General features: G+C 62.8%; 1 protein-coding gene across 1 annotated transcript in view; it reads right to left on the bottom strand.

The window, feature by feature from the left end:
- The window catches only part of QSOX2 (quiescin sulfhydryl oxidase 2), a gene marked incomplete at its 5' end in the record, with an annotated part of 30,800 nt that overhangs the window by 4,906 nt on the left and 9,151 nt on the right, over positions 1-16,743 (bottom strand). Inside the window, 10 exons of the mRNA XM_080819481.1 lie at positions 99-287; positions 3,075-3,225; positions 4,330-4,452; positions 6,238-6,367; positions 6,587-6,721; positions 7,958-8,103; positions 9,379-9,469; positions 9,602-9,707; positions 10,318-10,366; positions 12,315-12,415. Of these exons, the coding sequence (XP_080675607.1) occupies positions 99-287; positions 3,075-3,225; positions 4,330-4,452; positions 6,238-6,367; positions 6,587-6,721; positions 7,958-8,103; positions 9,379-9,469; positions 9,602-9,707; positions 10,318-10,366; positions 12,315-12,415 (1,221 nt within the window). The remainder of the gene's footprint in view (positions 1-98; positions 288-3,074; positions 3,226-4,329; positions 4,453-6,237; positions 6,368-6,586; positions 6,722-7,957; positions 8,104-9,378; positions 9,470-9,601; positions 9,708-10,317; positions 10,367-12,314; positions 12,416-16,743) is intronic.

Genomic DNA, 16,743 nt, shown 5'->3' with positions numbered 1-16,743 from the left:
AGCCTCGCTCTGACGGGCGTCTGCGTACACGGCCTCACCCCCACTGCGGCGGCCCCTCTGGACCCGGGCTTGGCCGCCCCAGGCTGGCTTCTGCTCACCTGCCAGGCGGCTGTTGACTAGGTTGTGAGTCTCCCACAGCCAGAGAATCGCTCGGTCCGTGGTTTTCACCGCGCCCACGGACTCTTTAGCCACCGCCTCGAAGTGCTCACTGCACGCCTTACAGCCGAAGAAGGTGCGCACGTACCTCCGGACGGTCTGCAGCACGGCCTGGGGGTCATCCTCCAGACCTGCGGGGGGACGGGAGACAGAGCATGTCCGCAGGCCCCAGGGCTCGGGTTGGCGTCAGGAGCCAGGAATGGGCCCGGTGCCTGTCCTGGGGCCCGTGGGACGGCCCTGCTTGTCTGTGCAGGAAGGACACAGGGAGAAAGCAGCACCTCCTGGATGCCTGCCGCGTCCAGAAGGGGTGGCTCATGTCCCCTGGAGAGCAGATCCACAGCCCGTGTCCAGCGCAGCACGTGCTCCAGGGTGTGCACAACAGCCGGGAAAACCAGCCCGAGGCTGCGACGCACCAGGGCTCCCTCCAGGGCCCGAGAGGGCAGCAGCAGGCAAGGACCTGTCCCCTCCCGAGAGGCTGGCCCTGTCCACGAGTGGCAATGCCACATGGACTGTGTGCCCCGGGTGTGGGCGCAGGCGCCGCCGGGACACGCTGTGTAAAGACACTGTGAACGCGGAACAGGACCGTCTCACTAAAATGAGGACCCCTGAGAACAGCAAACAGGGGGGCGGTCACGGGGCTGGCGCCGGCGGCTCCCGTCAGACAGCTAATGCGGGGGACTGAGCCAGCGAGCGAGACGCCGTGAGATTAAAGCAGATTAAATGTCAGCATTAAAAGAAACGCAGCAAAATAACTGGGGGGAAAAAAAAAAGACGTGCTTTTGAGACAGACTCCATCTTAACCGAGAGCAGGCCCTCCTGCGACCTCCTCCTTCCCCACTGTACGTGGTTCCGCTCGCGGGGGGCCAGCGCCCACACCCGTCGTGGACCCGGGCAGGCCTCCCCAGGGGCAGCAGAAGCCCCGGCTGAGCGGACGGCCACCGTCTCCTCAGCCGTGCACAGGGGCGCCGGCCCGTGTGCACGCGGTGAGGACACGTTGCCAGCCGGCCCTCCCGAGGCTCGGCTCCCAGCTCTCCTCTCCCCGCCACCAGCTGCCACGCATCCCCGGGTAATCCTCCTCCTCTCGCGCCGGCAAACCACTGCAGCCCGGCCGCCCTAATCTTCAGAGAGGACAAGAGCCATAAAGCCCTACCTGTGGGGGATTAGAGGACGCGGCGGTTTAGTCGATGGGGTTTAAACACGCACTAAGGAGAGGAAAAACCTTCCAAGACCTAATCCGGCCGTGTCCATCTGACCCAGTTCTCTGGGCACGAGCTGTGCTCCTCGATGTGGCTCCGGCCTGCGGCCCGGAGAGCTTCCCGACGGCGTGCCCTGCTGCTGGGCCGCCGTCCTGCCTGGTGCTGTGAGGTCCCGCAGAGCGGAGCGCGCCCCCTGCCAGGTCCCCAAGACGTGGCCGTCCACATCACCCCAAGGACAGCCGGGCTGCTGACGGTTCCCACACACAGCCCGTCCCCCTGCAGCGACTTCACTGACTCCCCCAACACTGGGGAGCCGCTCTACCCCACCATAGACCCGGGTTGGGCGAGGCCCGTTTGACCAACGGGCCGTGCCACAAGACGCCCTGTGCCGTCCAGCCGAGCCCCAAGGTCCTTCCTAAGCCCGGGGCCATGGGAAGCTGGGGTGACCCGCACTGATTCCTGAGCACGTGAAGCTACGGTTCTCTCAAGCCCCAGCGTTTGGTTCGCTTTGTCCTGGAGCAGGACATACTGCACATTTCAGTCTTTCTGGACAGATATCGGGAAGGGAGGGAGCCCCCACCTTCACTCAGCAGAGCAGCGTCCACAGCTGCCCGGTCCAAGCGCGGACTGGAGGGCAGGCGGTCGGGCACCTGGGGGCTCCGTCAGTGAAGCGTCTGCCTTCGGCTCGGGTCATGACCCCAGGGTCCCGGGATGGAGCCCCATAGCCATGGCTGGGCTCCCTGCTCAGCGGGGAGCCTGCTTCTCCCTCTCCCACTCCCGGGCTTGTGTGTGCCCCCCCCAGATCAAGTAAGTACGTAAAATCTTTAAGAGAATAAACAATAAATGAAAGGCAACCCGCCTGCAGCGGGGAGCCCCGGCACGTCTTCGCTGCCGCGTGGGCCACCACCACGACAGCTCCGCTTTAGTGACCGCCCGGTGACGAACGCTATGAACACCAGCCTAACCTCTTGTGGCTTCTAACCTCTCCGTGCGGGCGGCCTCTGCGACGGCCCAGGGCTGCCGCTCCCACACGCTCGGGGGGCTCGGCCCTCCCCGGGCAGGCCGGGCTGGCCTCGCACCGCTAACCAGGCCCACAGCAGAAGTGACCGGCTGCACACTAAGGACGCGCCGACTGGCCTGCAGAGCCGGCTGCCACGTGGCGAGGAACCGGGAGCGCCGCCAGCCAGCCGACCGCCGGCGGGGCCCCGAGTCCTGCCACCGCCCCACGAGCAAGCAGGGGAGGGGCTCCACCCAGAGCAGACTCCGCATGAGACCCCAGCACCAGCCGACGCCGGGACCGCAGGCTCGCCAGACACCAGCAGCCGGGGGCCCGGGCCTGGCGCCATCGGAGACCCTGGCCCACAGACACTCCCACAGGAAGCTAAGCTGTCGGCTTGTTCGCGACCACACGTACCAAGCAGACACGTCTGAACGCGCTTCACTCGGCTCACGCTTTTGCAAGAAAGGAGTTCCTGGCCGGTGTGCCCTCGTTCTGTGACGCTGTCCCCACAGGTCAGCCGCGCACAGGCTGGTGAGCTCCGGAGGGCCTGGCCCCTGCACAGGCAAGACGCTCCCCTCCGTACTCCTTAGCCCGGCCCACCCGGGCAGCCCTGGGGACGTGTCCCCTCACACACCCCTGCTCCCGACACCGAAAGGCCCCAGCATGGCGAACGTGGCAGGTGGGCTCGGCGTGCCCTGGGCCCGTGCAGGGACGGCACGTACCTGTGCCATCCAGCGCCTCTGGGCGGGCCCCGGCTTCGACAGTCAGAGTGTGGAACAACTGCCAGAGAGAGCACGTGTAGCCCCTGAGCTCCGGCCGGCTTCCTTGACATCCAACCCACGTTTCGTGATTAGTAAGGAATATTCCAGAGATCTGGGGGCAGGGAGAGAATGAGATAACTGAAGCATGAAAGTAGCTGGCGAGCGTCCTCCGGCCTGAGCAGGCGCTGGCTATGCCTGGTGTTCACGCGTCGGAATTTTGTCACCCGCACGTCTCCTTATACGCGGGTATTTAAATTCAACACCAAACCAGCGAGAGAACGAAGCCTCTATTCCACCACAGGAGTTCTCAAACCAGGGGGACGGAGCCCGAGCCTTTCCTTCCCCCAGCTGGGACGGTTTCGTGGTATCGGATCAACAACGCAGCTTCAGGAAAGCATCAAGGGCTCCCAGCCTCGTGCGTTAGAGTCACTTAACCCAGCCCCGCCACCCACTGGGGCAGGGTGAGAGGAAACCACCCAGCGGCCCAGCGGTTCTCAGCCGGAGCACGTGTGGCCCACGGCGGCATCGGTGGAGCGCCGGGGCCCTAAGAGCCCAGGGCCCACGTGCCTGCAGCCAAGCAGGGGCTTCTAACGCCAAGTCCACAGCCACGGCCTGCGTCTCCCGGCAGGCTGGCTGGCACAGGGCTCGTCCACGGGGCCTGAAGCACGTGGCTCCCACAGGGACGTGCGTGCAGACAGACCCTGTAGCCGAGGAGCCTGTGGGGGCCTCCAGGTGGGGGGGGGGGCCAGGGGGAGGTCAAGGCCAGCACCCAGCACATCTCTGTGCTGCCGTACAGCACGGCACCTGTGAGCACCCGACGTGTGGCTCGCGTGGGCTTGCGTCCTGCCCAGGGTCGCGTCCTGACTGGACGGCTTCGGAGAGCTGGGGCAGGACGGAGGGGACCTGGCCCAGGGGCGCTCCAGCGGGGCCCCCTGCATCTCACCGAGCACGCGGTTTTATCAGCCTTTTTCATGTAAGACTGAGGCGTTTACCACAAATACAAGTAACACAAGAGGCCGAGCACCCACCGTCCGCCGTTTCACAGCACGCCTCCCGTGGCCTTGGCCGACCGCGCCACACAAAGAGGCGGCATGCGCAGAGCGCGTCCCAGGAACAGGGACGGTGGGACCCGCGGGGAGCAGCTGGGGGGACGCGGCCGGGCCCCTGGGCAGGGAGGGAGAGCAGGAGGACGCGGACAGGCGGGGCGCGGGCTCACCCGCATCTTGTTGTTGACCAGGTCGAGGACGGCATCGTAGGGGATCCTGTCCAGGGGAAGGCTGGCCAGCCACTCCTGCAGCGTCTCCAGCAGCTTCCTGACCGGCGCCCGGCCGGGGAACAGCTGTGCGAGGAAGCACCGCACTTCAGAGACGGTTCGGGGAGATGCCGCCCATGGCCCAGCCATCCCTGGGGACCTAGGCCAGGTGGGGTCTGCCTGACACGGACCCACCAGTCTGCTGGGAGAGGTCCCAGGGCTCTCCCCTAGTACTGGGGTGGGGGTTCTGTCCGGAGCACAGAGTAGGGAGATGGAGGAACCGCAGGCAGGTCCCCGGCTCACACGGCCGCCTGCGCCTCGCCCACCAGCTCGGAGCCCCAGCCGGCAACTGCTTCACGGTGACAGACGACACGGCCACGACTTGCCTTTTGCATCACGTGGTGGAGGGCCCTGTGGCCCTTTCTGGAAGCACCACGACTGACTTATCCGGCCTCGAGCTGACGCACGCAGGCCCGCCTGCGGCACCCCGCACTCCCTCCGCCTCCCCCTCTGCTGTCTGACCGCGGACCACGTGGAAGAGGCGCGTCCCATGGGCGCTTTCATCCCAGAGGGTGCATCGTGCTGGTTGACGAGGCGTCTGTGCCGGCCACGCAGCTGCGGCCCCGCGCACCCAGAGCAGCACCGGCTCGGCGACCAGCAGGCGTGGCCCTTCCCCACACACCGGACGCGACGCCGCCCAGAGCTAAGAGACGAGCTAAGAGACGGCGGAGGCCCGCTGCCCCGGGGCCAGCAGGGAAACGGCTGCAGAACCCCAGTTCCCGCGTGCGTCCCAACGTGCCGCTAGCGACACGCCGGTCTCTAGCTTCCAGGTCCAGCCAAGCTTCAGAAAGAACAACGGACGGTCACCCTGACCACAGAGCTGCACGCCTAACTGAGGCAGAGGATGAGGAGGCAGAGGAGGGAGGACAGCGGGGCTCTGGGCCAGGACTGGCACCGCGGGCCACACACCTGCCTACACAACCCTTCTTCACCGGCAACACATCACGTGACTCACTACTCCTGGGGCTGTGAGTCTGGCCTCCTTCCTTCTCTTTCCGAAGTCACGGGACACAAGTGTGCGACACACCATGGAAGTGTTGAACAGAATTACTGTACCAAGCCCCTTAGCTATTTTTAAGTCATCACTATGCCCAGTGTGGGGCCTGAACCCCCAACCCCGAAATCAGGAGCCACAGAGCCATGGACAGAGCCAGCCGGGTGCCCCGAGAGAAATCCTTTCAAGCAAAGCTTCCCTCTCTTCGAGACAACAGGCATGACTGTGATGCCAGAAACGGGGCAAAGGGCTCTGTCCTCAGGCCACTGTGACCGAGGCCTTGCCCGACGTGAGAGCGCAGAGGGGCGCCAGGCACTCCCTGGGGAAGAGGGATGACCACCTGCTTCCCGCTGCTCTGGCCCAAGGAAAACAGCAGGCCTCGGGTTCTTGGCCCGGGAGCTAAGGGCTCCTGGCAGAAAGGTGACCCGACAGCCACAGCTTCCCGACTGACGCCAGCCCGCGCACCCTCACTGCTCCGCCCACCAGTGAAGATGGGGTGCCGCCACCCCCGGACCCGGCCCACTGGACACAGGGAGGGCTGCTGGGGGCCTCCTCCTGCCCTCCACCTGCCGCAGCTTTCCTGTCCGCACGTCCCCAGCTCCGCCCTGACACCTCGTCTGGTCACCCGGCAAGCGGCGACCTGGTCTCTGCCACATGGCCGGGGCTCAGAACTGGCGCGTGCTGAGCAGGGACAGAGCCAGCGCGGGCCTGTGCCGCTGGAGACAGAGCGGTCCTCCAACTGAGGTCGGCTGCGCTCCCCACCACGCCCGCGGGTGCCCTCCTGAGCCTCCCCGCGGCCCGGGTGAGACTCGGCGCACCCTGGCGAGGACGGCGACGAAGTCCTTGAGCGTCCGCAGCTCGGCCCCCGCGAGGGACTTGTGTGCGGCCAGTTCTACCCTCAGGAGGTGGTGCAGCCCCGACTCCAAGTCCGCCGTGTAGAGCTTCGACCTGAGAGCAAACACCGTGAGGTCTGGTGAGCACCTTTGTCGCCTGAACACACCCTCTCCCTGCGCCCACCCCGAGAGACCCCCGCTCCCCACAGGACGACAGTGACAATCCCCCCACAGCCGGCAGGGGTGTGTCTGAGCGAAGCCCACCGCTCAGGGCTGCGCAGACACCCACGCACGCAGCCTCGCCCGGGGCCAGCTCAGGCCGGAGGGTACCTGCCTGTCAAATTCTCTCCAGACCATGACTTCGGGATTCTCTTCCTTGTTGGGTTTTTCAGGCAACGAAAGCAATTTTTTCCTCACATCCGGCAACGACTTCAAATAAGAGGAAAAAAACGATCGGAGGGGCTTCCCGCTGCGAGAAAGGGGGCCAGGTGTGGGCGCAGGCCAGGGCGCCTCCAGGAGCCTGGTCCCCCCTCCGCAGGTGTCAGAGCACGCGCCGGTCACCCAGGCACCCGGATCCCCCGAGCGAGAAGAGCCCTCCCTCCGCAATGGGCGGAGCCTGTCCGGACCTCCCAGCCCACCCATGCTCTGGGCCTTCGCTGCGGGTGGCGGGCGGCAGGGCAGGGTGCTGGGCTGCACGGGCGTCAGCGGGCTGGCCCCCCGACCTGGGAGGTTAAGACAGGGCCACCAATCACCGAGCTGTAGCCACGGTGAGGACCAGTAACAGATTTCCTCAGCTGCGGCTCCTGGCATGCCCAGGGCCTCTGCCGGTAGGTACCCTGCCAGCCGCAAGTGGGGGGTCGGGCCGTCAGGGCTGCGGGGGCGGCCGGGGGCCCTTGCCCGGCTGGGGAGGAGCACGCACTCGGGGGGTGTGTAAAGGCGATTCCCGAGCCCCTCTGAAGGAGCTCAGGGCTCATCAATGACATTCACGGCTCCTTCTGACTCCAATATCCGCGTCACTTCACGTGGAGAAGTGCTACAAACGGGATTTTAACGTAGAACAAGCATTTTTCTTCAGAATGGCATTCCGCTCAGGGACACTCTGTCGGGGGTAGTGCCTGCTGCAGACGTGGTACTGGCACCCTTTGCTGTGGGGCCAGCCCCGGGGGGCCAGGCCGGGCCGAGCCGGATCGCAGAGGACGGCACGAGTGACCCAATCCATGGAGGTCGCCTTCTGCTTCTTAAGAAGGAAAACCTACCCAAGGACCGGGGCGTATCCGAGGCTCTGGGGAGGCCACTTCCCAGACGAGCCAGGAGCCCAGGGATGGAGGAAGCGCGTCCCGGCTGGGCCATGTCCCAGCACACCGAGACGTGCCAAGAGTGGCCGAGTCATTGCCGGCTATGTGGGCACCTCTAAGGCAGGGGCTGGGCGGGCAACCCCCAGGGCAGGCAGGCCTCCTGGGGTTAGGGCAGACACCACCGGCCCCAGGACCCCGTCTCATCTTCCCACCTGTGGCCCTTCCCCACCCTGCTTCGGGCTGTTCACCTTCTAGTGGCACTCGGGACACACAGATGGCGTCCAGGCGGGTTCTGCACTCGTAACTGTGACGAGGTACGTGGCATCTAGCCCAGAGGAGGCTCCCACACTTGGAGGGGTCCCCAGATCCTACCAGGGATCGCAACACTCCTGAAGCCAAACGGCACTTACACGTTAATTAATCCACGCGTCCCATTTGGGTAAATCAAGTAACAGGAAGGAAGGGAAGAAACACCGAGTTTCTCCAGGAAGCCCTTCTCTGTGTTCAGCACTCTCTTCACCACGATGTTCTCATACGGAAGCAGGTCTAAGATCACCTGTGGACGGAGAAAGCAATGTCACTTTCGCTGTGGGGGGCCGCGTCTCAGGAAACGTTACCTTGACCGATCACAAAGCAGCGTGAGCATGAAAACCACGAACGGTGTCATCTGGACGACGCCCGTCCTTCCCTCCCCTGCCCAGCCCTGCTTAGGCTGAAGGCACAGGGACAGGGACTGAACAGAAGGACCACAGCAGCGGCACCGTAGGAGCTGGAACTCAGGAGGGATGACCCCCGAGCCTGGCGCGCCACCAATGCGATCGGGTGTGGAACCCGCACCTGTCAGCTTCTTTCAGCCACAGAGTACGCGTGTCCCGAGCGGGGACGTTGCCGGAAGTGCGCGCCACACTCTCCACACCCGGCCCCGCTGCAGAGCGCCCTCCGGGGAATGGCCGCAGCCACCCGCCCTGGGGAGCAGCCCCTGCCCCTGCCCGTCCGTCATGCCTGCGTGCAGGAAGGGAGGGGTGCCCGAGGACACAAGTGCACAGCAGGGAGAGGCAGCCTTGGGACAGCAAGGGGGGTGCCAGGTGAGAATGCCGGGTCCTGCCGCTGATGGCTCCTCCCAGCCTCCCCGCCGCCCGGGGAGTTCCGGTGAGCCACAGAGAGGGTGGCACGATGTCGCCGGAACTCGGAGGCACAGGCACAGTGCGGTGTTCAGACTGCTGACGCTCGTAGCCTCCGCCTGGGCGCGCACCAAGGAGAGCGCCTGCCAGGAGCACACGGGGTCCTGCCTTCCCTCGCAGAGCTCCCGAGGCAGACAGGAGGCAGCACCGTGAGTGGGGGGAGGAGGAGGAAGGCGCCGGGCACAAGCAGGAGAACTCCAGCAGCCAGCTGCTCACCGCCCCCCCCCCCCCCCAGGGACCTCCCGTCCTCCATGCCGGAGTCTGGCACCACGTACGAAAAGAAAACAGAAGAAAGTTCCACCGTAGAAACGACGTTTTATATAATCTTGGACCTGGCAGAAAAGTTGAGTGTTTCCAACACAGCCAAGAAAAAATCCTGATGGCGATGTCGATGAGTAAGAAATAAAGAGCCTCGAGGGACGAGGCAGGGAGCCCTGAAAGCTGGGTCTGGGGGCCCCCGCTTCGCCGTCGAGGCCCCTTCTCACAGAGTTTTCTGCGAACCAGCCACTCCGCTGAGCGACATCACAATGTCCCAAGAATTAACGGGAGCAAGACACGGCAAGGCCACAGGCAGGAGGAAGAGGTCATTACCGTGGGGGAACCGAATCACGGCACACTCACAGAGACGGGGAGAGACACGGACACGGTACCTCACGGCCGACATAGGAGCTGTGGCTCTCAAACAGGACGGCCACGTAACGGCCACCGCGAGTGTCCACAAGGGAAAGGACGTCGCTGGGCCTTTTGAGAGAAACAAAGAGGCTTTCAGCGCTTCCGAGAGCAGCAAGCTCGCCCTCCCATGCAGCACCCACACGACTTAACGCAAATCCGTGTTTCCAGTCCCAACACTCCCCTCTTCACACAACTACGCACGGAATGGGGTCCAACGGTGGGCAAGCAGGCGGCCTGTCTCCGTCTGTGTGGTTCTGCAGGAAGTCGACCATTGTCCGCCTCACCGTCTGCAGCTCTCGGTCGGGCCCTGCGAAGACGCATGCCACTGTCACCGCGTGGAGTGCCACCGCCCCAGGGCCCCAGATGGCACCGCACGGACACAGGCAGGATGCACCGATGGTCGTCAACAGACCACGGTGGGTGCACAGGACAGAGCACACGGCGACTGGTGTGGAACCAAACGGGCACCAGGGGCCAATCTCACACACACAGCGTGAGACGGAGTGTTCAGAACACGCCCCGTGACCCTGTTGGAGACCCGCCGTCCCTGGGAGCCTGACCTGGGCACTGGCTCCCTGGGGTGGGGGGTGGGGGGCCCCTCATACAATTCATTAGACAAGCACGTGGTTCATGAACTTCTCCAAATATTTTTTGAGTAAGGAGTTTACTTAAAAAACAGATTTCACTGTCAAATTTAACAAGGCAGGCAAAACCCAGAATAAAAAATTGTTGCTGAAACTATGACGCTGCTTGAGCTGTCCGAGGACAGGTGGTCAGAGGTGCCGACGCAGATTCACTGACACTGGCGTGGAGGCCCACAGACCCCGTCCCATGGGCTCCCTGCTCTCCTGAAATCACCTTCGCTTGAACGGGTTTATGAGGTGACTCTGACAACAAAATATAAAACTTGTCCTTACCTTTAAAATTTTCTCCAGTTGTAAAGTCCTTTGTAAACGCCTTGAAATACTAAGAGGAAAAAAACAGAACGAGTAATAAACAGCCAGACCTGGTGTCTGTGCAAATGTTTAATCTCTTGTTTTTTTTTTAAGATTTCTAAAAAATTTATTTGACAGAGATCGCAAGTAGGCAGAGAGGCAGGCAGAGAGAGGAGGAAGCAGGCTCCCCGCCGAGCAGAGAGCCCGATGCGGGGCTCGATCCCAGAACCCTGAGATCATGACCTGAGCCGAAGGTAGAGGCTTTAACCCACTGAGCCACCCAGGTGCCCCCTGTGCAAATGTTTAATCTTGAAGCAAGAAAATGACCATCGTCTTAAGAGAGCTTGAGTTAATCTGCTCCAGCAAGTTCCTGTTAACTGAGAAGGAGCCACACATTTCCATGCATGCCTGCAGCCATCCCTGTTTCCGGGCAGACGTGTCGGGGTTCCGTGATCTACGCTTTCTGACCCAGCGGGCCAGAAGCCAGGCCACGCAGCCAGCGCTCTCCCTGACTCCAGGCACCAATGTGCATCCAATGTGGCCGGCTCTGACCTACGGGGTGGGTGACAGATGCCACGGGACACCTCGGGGCGGAAGAAAGGAAACTCTTCGAGTTAAAAACCTTCTTCGCTAGAAGAGATGCTGAAGAGGGTGAGAACTGCAAACTGGGGGAAGGGCCTCTCGGTTCTCGCAACTGAGAGAAAGCTCGGCGTCGAGAACGTGCCTGGGACTCCTGCCGATCCGTCACGAAAGCTGCAAAGCCCCGGGCGCAATCGGGCACACGGAAGGAGCAGCTGCGGGACACGGCGCCCGTGAACAGAAGACGCGGCCGCGGTCACGCAGGCAGGCGTTCTCAGGGCTCCGGAGCCACCGCCGAGGGTGCGGGAGCTCGCGGCAACCCGGTTCAGCACGAGACCGAAGGCCTGGGGCTCACAGCCGGCCCAGCACCGTGCGTGTGCGGCTGAAACACAACAGCACTCAGACGGGGAAGTCGAGGGTGAGGCCCCGAAGTTCTGGAGGAGCGTCCCTGGGGGCGGAGGCGCGGCCGCCACCCAGCCCTGCCACGGGAGCGGCAGCGCAGCACGGGGCCCCGGGCCGCGCGGAGCACAGGGTTTTGGGGCTGGGAGACTGGGGGCCTCCAAGCTTCCTCAGAGGCCGCATGTTTTCTGGGATGTAAATACAGTCCCGATGCACCCCTGCTCCCACGCGGGACCACAGCGCGCACACACGTGCACACACACGTGCACACACAGGTGCACACGGTCCCTGCACGTGCACCTTCGGAACCTTCTCAACAGATCTGTTTACTCTCGGCCCCCCGTGAAAGAAAAGGGTAAAATCGGGGCGCCTGGGGGCTCAGTCATTAAGCGTCTGCCTTCAGCTCAGGTCATATCCCAGGGTCCTGGGATTGAGCCCCACATAGGGCCCTCTGCTCTGCAGGGAGCCTGCTTCTCCCTCTCCCACTCCCCCTGTTTGGGTTCCCTCTCTCGCTGTTTTTCTCTGTCAAATAAATAAAATCTTAAAAAGAACCAAACACAATAAAACCTGCCTGTAGGGCCACCCGAAGGCCACCTGCCAGGTGTTGTGCTGACAACCTGACCCACCATATACATGGTGCGCCGGAGGGCCCCGAGCCTGACACAGGCCACACAGGCAGGGAAGCAGGGAGGAGAGACCTGACCTGGGGAGCCCACGGTGGCTCCCTAGCATGGCCACGCCCACCGGACCTGTGGGCTGCAGACCCCACCCTCCTCTGCTACTGCTACAGCCCCCCACAACACATACAACCCAAGAGGACGGAACGCCAGGGGCGACCCTGTGCAAATGAGTTCCTGCCGAGTCCCAAGTGACACACCCCCACGTGCCTGGGTGCAGGAGTCACACACGCAGTAGGTCTCGTGGGCAGGTGCCCCTCGGGCGGGACGGGAGAGGGACAGGGTGGGAGGAGAGCCGGCCCCGAGACAGGGCAGGGTGCTCACCCGGAAGGTGGGGTAGAAGCGGATGTCATAGGCTCGGCACACCTCGTAGTTCCCCTCCTCCCCGCAGTCCAGAGCGGCAACGCGGATGGCAGCGGACCAGTCTGAAGAGCAGGAACGTGACCTTCAGCGTGGGTGTGGGTCCGTGTCCGCACGGGCCGCCGGCCCACGCCCCCTCGGGTCCTGGATCTAGCCCTCACGGGCCCAGAGCATTCCTGCGTCGGGCATGTGAGGGGAGGGGAGCACACAGCCTCCCCAGGCTGTAGGGCTCTCCCATCGCGGACAACACGGCCAACCGCCTTCTGCCCAGTGTGCGAGCCGCCCCGCTCCCACCCGAGCGCGGCTCTGCTGGACAGAAGCTGGCGGGTGCTGGCCCGGCCCAGGGGCCACCGAGAGCGCCCGCAGACGGAGAGGCCCGGCCGCGCGTGCTTAGCGACGACACTCCCGGGCACTCGTGCAAATGAGAACCTGTGGCCGCGGCGTCTGAGCCGCACTCTTTCTGAAGCGGCTTCTACTTTCCGTGGACGCCTCCCCCAGACCCTCGAATGCTGGCGCCGGTCCTAAGAGTAGAACATGTGCAGTTTTACACATATATTTTGCTTATCTTTCAAGATTTTCTCATGGGAATGTCGCCACATGTGACTACCACGAGGTCTCCGGCCGGGCGGCCCCCTCCCTCCAAACACACTTCCACTCAACAGCCCCGCCGCCCGGTCACAGCCAGCAGTGGCCGCGGTCACACCAAGTCTCCCTCTCACACACACACACTCTCTCTCTCCCCCCCCCTCAGGATTCACCTCTCCTTTCACTGCTCAGGAGGCTGTGACTGACTGTGTGTCCTTCCATCTACAGCCCCGCGCCCCACGCACTTCCTGTCGAAGACGCTGGGTCCCCCCAACACCAGGGCTGGGCTGACCACACGTCTCTGCTTATCTCCCAGAGCCTGCGTGCACCCGCGCGGAGACTCGAGTCTGAGCCTCTGGGGAGATGGCTTCCCAGCTGGCCCTGTGGGTGGGTGACCTCTGGCTGCCTCCCTTCCTACTGACAGACCGCGCTCCCCTCCCCCGAACGGGGGCGGCATGTCATCTCACCCCCGTCACGGACGGGCGGGACACCTGTGCACAGAGCGGCCTGGCTCATGGCAGCCCCGAGGCGCGGTGCGCACAGGGAGACAAGTGCTTGACTTGGCCCCGTGGTTGCCAGTCTCAAAGGCACGGCTTCCCCAGTATCGTCCAAAAAGTGAGATTCTCTCTTTAAAAGATTTTTTTTTTTTTTTTTTAAGATTTTATTTATTTATTTGTCAGAGAGAGAGAGAGAGCGAGCACAGGCAGACAGAGTGGCAGAGGGAGAAGCAGGCTCCCTGCGGAGCAAGGAGCCCGATGTGGGACTCGATCCCAGGACGCTGGGATCATGACCTGAGCCGAAGGCAGCCGCTTAACCAACTGAGCCACCCAGGCGTCCCTCTCTTTAAAAGATTTGATCCCTCCCCCGAGGATGTCCCGGTTGATGCTGCCAGACACCTCCCGGCTCCTTAGGGGCAGCCCCAGGAAGGTGGACAAGGAGCACGGCAGTCTGCAGACACCGTGGCAGGACGCTCCCCGTGCGGGGCACTCCCAGGGGCGGTGGGCGGGTCCACTCCTGGTCGCCTGCAGCTAAGGGAGTGCCACGTGGGGGCTCACGCGGGTCCCACACAGACCCCTGGAGGCCCCATACTGCCAGGCGTGCTGACAGGGCACCGCTAGGCTAACGCTGTCATCTGGTTAACAGTCACATCACACAGGGGCGCCTGGGTCCTGGCTGCGATCTTGAACTTCAGAGGCTACATCGAACACGGGCCTGGGAGGAGAGAAGCCACCAGACAGGACCAGATCCCATACCACATGAGCACTTCTGGACGTGGCCAAGTCTGTAGCTTCCCGGTTTCCCAACTAAGGCACCACTTGTGCTAAAACTTCTCGCCTTCGTCCTCCCTCCTCATGAAGCCAGTGACCAGTGTCAACGCCGTGGGAAGACCCACCGCTGGCTTTCACCACCGAGGACCAAACACTGTTCCGCTCATGTTGCTTCCCCAAAACCAAGTCCTGTCCCGAGGCCACTTCAGAGGGCTCCAAGCAGAATCACAGAACCTTCGGGAACCACAGGTCACATCTTTCTGGAGTCTCGGATTACACGGAGCTAAGGAAGGACAGTTAATACTCGCATCCAATTAGGGCAGCAGATGGCCCAGAGCGGGCAGCTCGGTGCAGTGCCAGTAGTGCCCTCCGCCGCGGCGCCCCCCCTGCACGCCGCCCCCTCCACCGCGGCGGCCCCCACCTGCACACGGGGCCCTCCAGGGCAGTGGCCTCCACCTGCCACACGGTGCTCTCGTCGGCGGCCTCCATCCTGCATGCTGCCTCCTGCACGGCAGCTGCCCCCACCCTCCCTACGCACCCCCACTGCCCTGTTGGGGGGGCCTCTCCCAGCCCGCCATCCTCGCTTCTCTTCCCATTCATCTTGCCGAAACGCCTCCCGTTTGCCTCCTCGTCCCCGCCTCACAAGCGCAGGGCTTCACTGTTTACTGGGAATTTCCATGACACGCTGTCATTTCACGCTTAAAAACATCAAAGCACCCACTGCCCAGAAAGAGTACGTGAGACAATGAAGACCTGCCCCAAGGGCGAACCCCGAGCGTCTGGGAGAATCACGACAAATAATCAAGCGGGACGGAAGCAGGAAAGCAGCGGAAAGAACGCACTCCCCGATGCTCGCGACCGTCTGATTTTCGCAGTGGGACTCGGTCTGACTTCCTTGTTCTCCGTGTCTTCTTACTAAGCACGTTTCACACAAAAGCAAATGCACCCCCACCCCTAGCCTGCGGGGGGCCGGCGGACACGGAGCCCTGTGGCTACTCGTGCTGTGCTCAGTTCCCACCTGCCAGAGTTCCCAGTGTAGAGAGGCTCCAAACAGCACCCCACGAAACAGCCCCAGGTCAGGACGCTGCACGCGACAATGATGCTGGATCAAACCCGACCCAAGGCCACGGCGGCACCAGCCACACTGCAATAACCCTCCAGAGTCTAACAGGGCACGGAGACAGCGGGAACATGCCGGCCTCCCACGCGGAGCTAAGAACGGCTGTCAGCCCCCGTGAACACCCTGGTAACCCCGAAGGCAGGATCACGTGCTGCTGTGCCCCGAGAACTAGAGGCTGTCCCGCCTCAGGCTCAGCCCGCAGCCCCAGATGAGAGGAAGGGCTGGAAAGCAGCCGCTGGTCCCTGCGTCCCTCTGCAGCCGCCCCCCTACCATGACTCAGCAGTGCCATCCGGGTGCCCAGCTCTGAGCACACGCAGGATAAAGTCCGTGTCCCCGGGCAGCGGCCAGCAGCCAGCAGCCAGGCTCCCGCACCTCCTCCAAACCGGCCGCGCTGACTGGGCTGCTCTTTTTCCAGGCAGACCTCCCCCGGGCCCCAACATCTGCCATCTGCCACCTCCTGCGCTTCCATGATAAGAAAAAAACATTCTGATCGAGATTCAACTATGTGATTCTTCAAATCCTAACCTCGGCTGGAAAGGACCCCGGAGGGTTGCCTAGCCCTCAGTAAGGCATGCATGTCTGTAGGCAAGATCACTTTCTGTGTGTCCTCAGAACCTTCCAGATTCTGCACATTTCTGCCATTTCATCAGCTGACTTGTACCCTCATCTCTTCCTCATTCATTCCTCCCTTCAAGCCACAGACAGGTCCAAGCACACGCCTGCCCCAGGACCTTTGCACCTGCTCTTTCTTGGGGAAACACGCTTCCCTCCAACTTGCACTTACTGCCTCATTCATCTATTTCAACACAACTGTCACCTCCATAGAAAGGCCTGCCCTGACTTTCTGCCCAGGCACAGTTAAAATGGCAAGAAAAGCTCCCACCAGTCTTGCATCCAAAACAAAGTCAACTACACCGTACTTCACAAGCTTCCTTACCAAGTCCCCACCTACGGAAGTCTGCCGGGTGAAAAAGGCGGGATGTTACAGATGAGGGAGCTGAGGGTCAGACAGATTAAGGAATCTGCCCGGGGTTCACAATCCGCTTGGTGGCACCACTGTCACCTGCCGTCACAGGCACGCGGAGCACACGCAACACGAGTGTGCCAACTGGCATATTCTCAAGGTTCTGCTCTCCCTTTATCCTACCAGCTCCAGATGAAGACCCTCCCTCCTTCAAACCCAGCCCGCTCCCGCCATGCGGCACGCACGTGCTCCTCTGAACCGCACATGGTCACATGTGGAATGAATCAACCGCTTCCTCAACGAGCCTCTGCACCGTGTCTCCTCGTGAAACACACAGAAAACCACTTATCCTTGTATTGCCAGCATATTTTCTACCATCCCTCCACCCGACCACGGCCCTACGTGCACCGGCAGGAGCTGTGTCCGCTCTGCGGGGAGCCCCGCTCCGAGCCACAG

The sequence above is a fragment of the Martes martes genome (assembly GCF_963455335.1).
Source record: "Martes martes genome assembly, chromosome: 12".
Lineage (NCBI taxonomy): Eukaryota > Metazoa > Chordata > Mammalia > Carnivora > Mustelidae > Martes > Martes martes.
The sequence above is the reverse complement of the archived record's forward strand: the minus strand, read 5'-3'. Positions and strand labels throughout refer to the sequence as shown.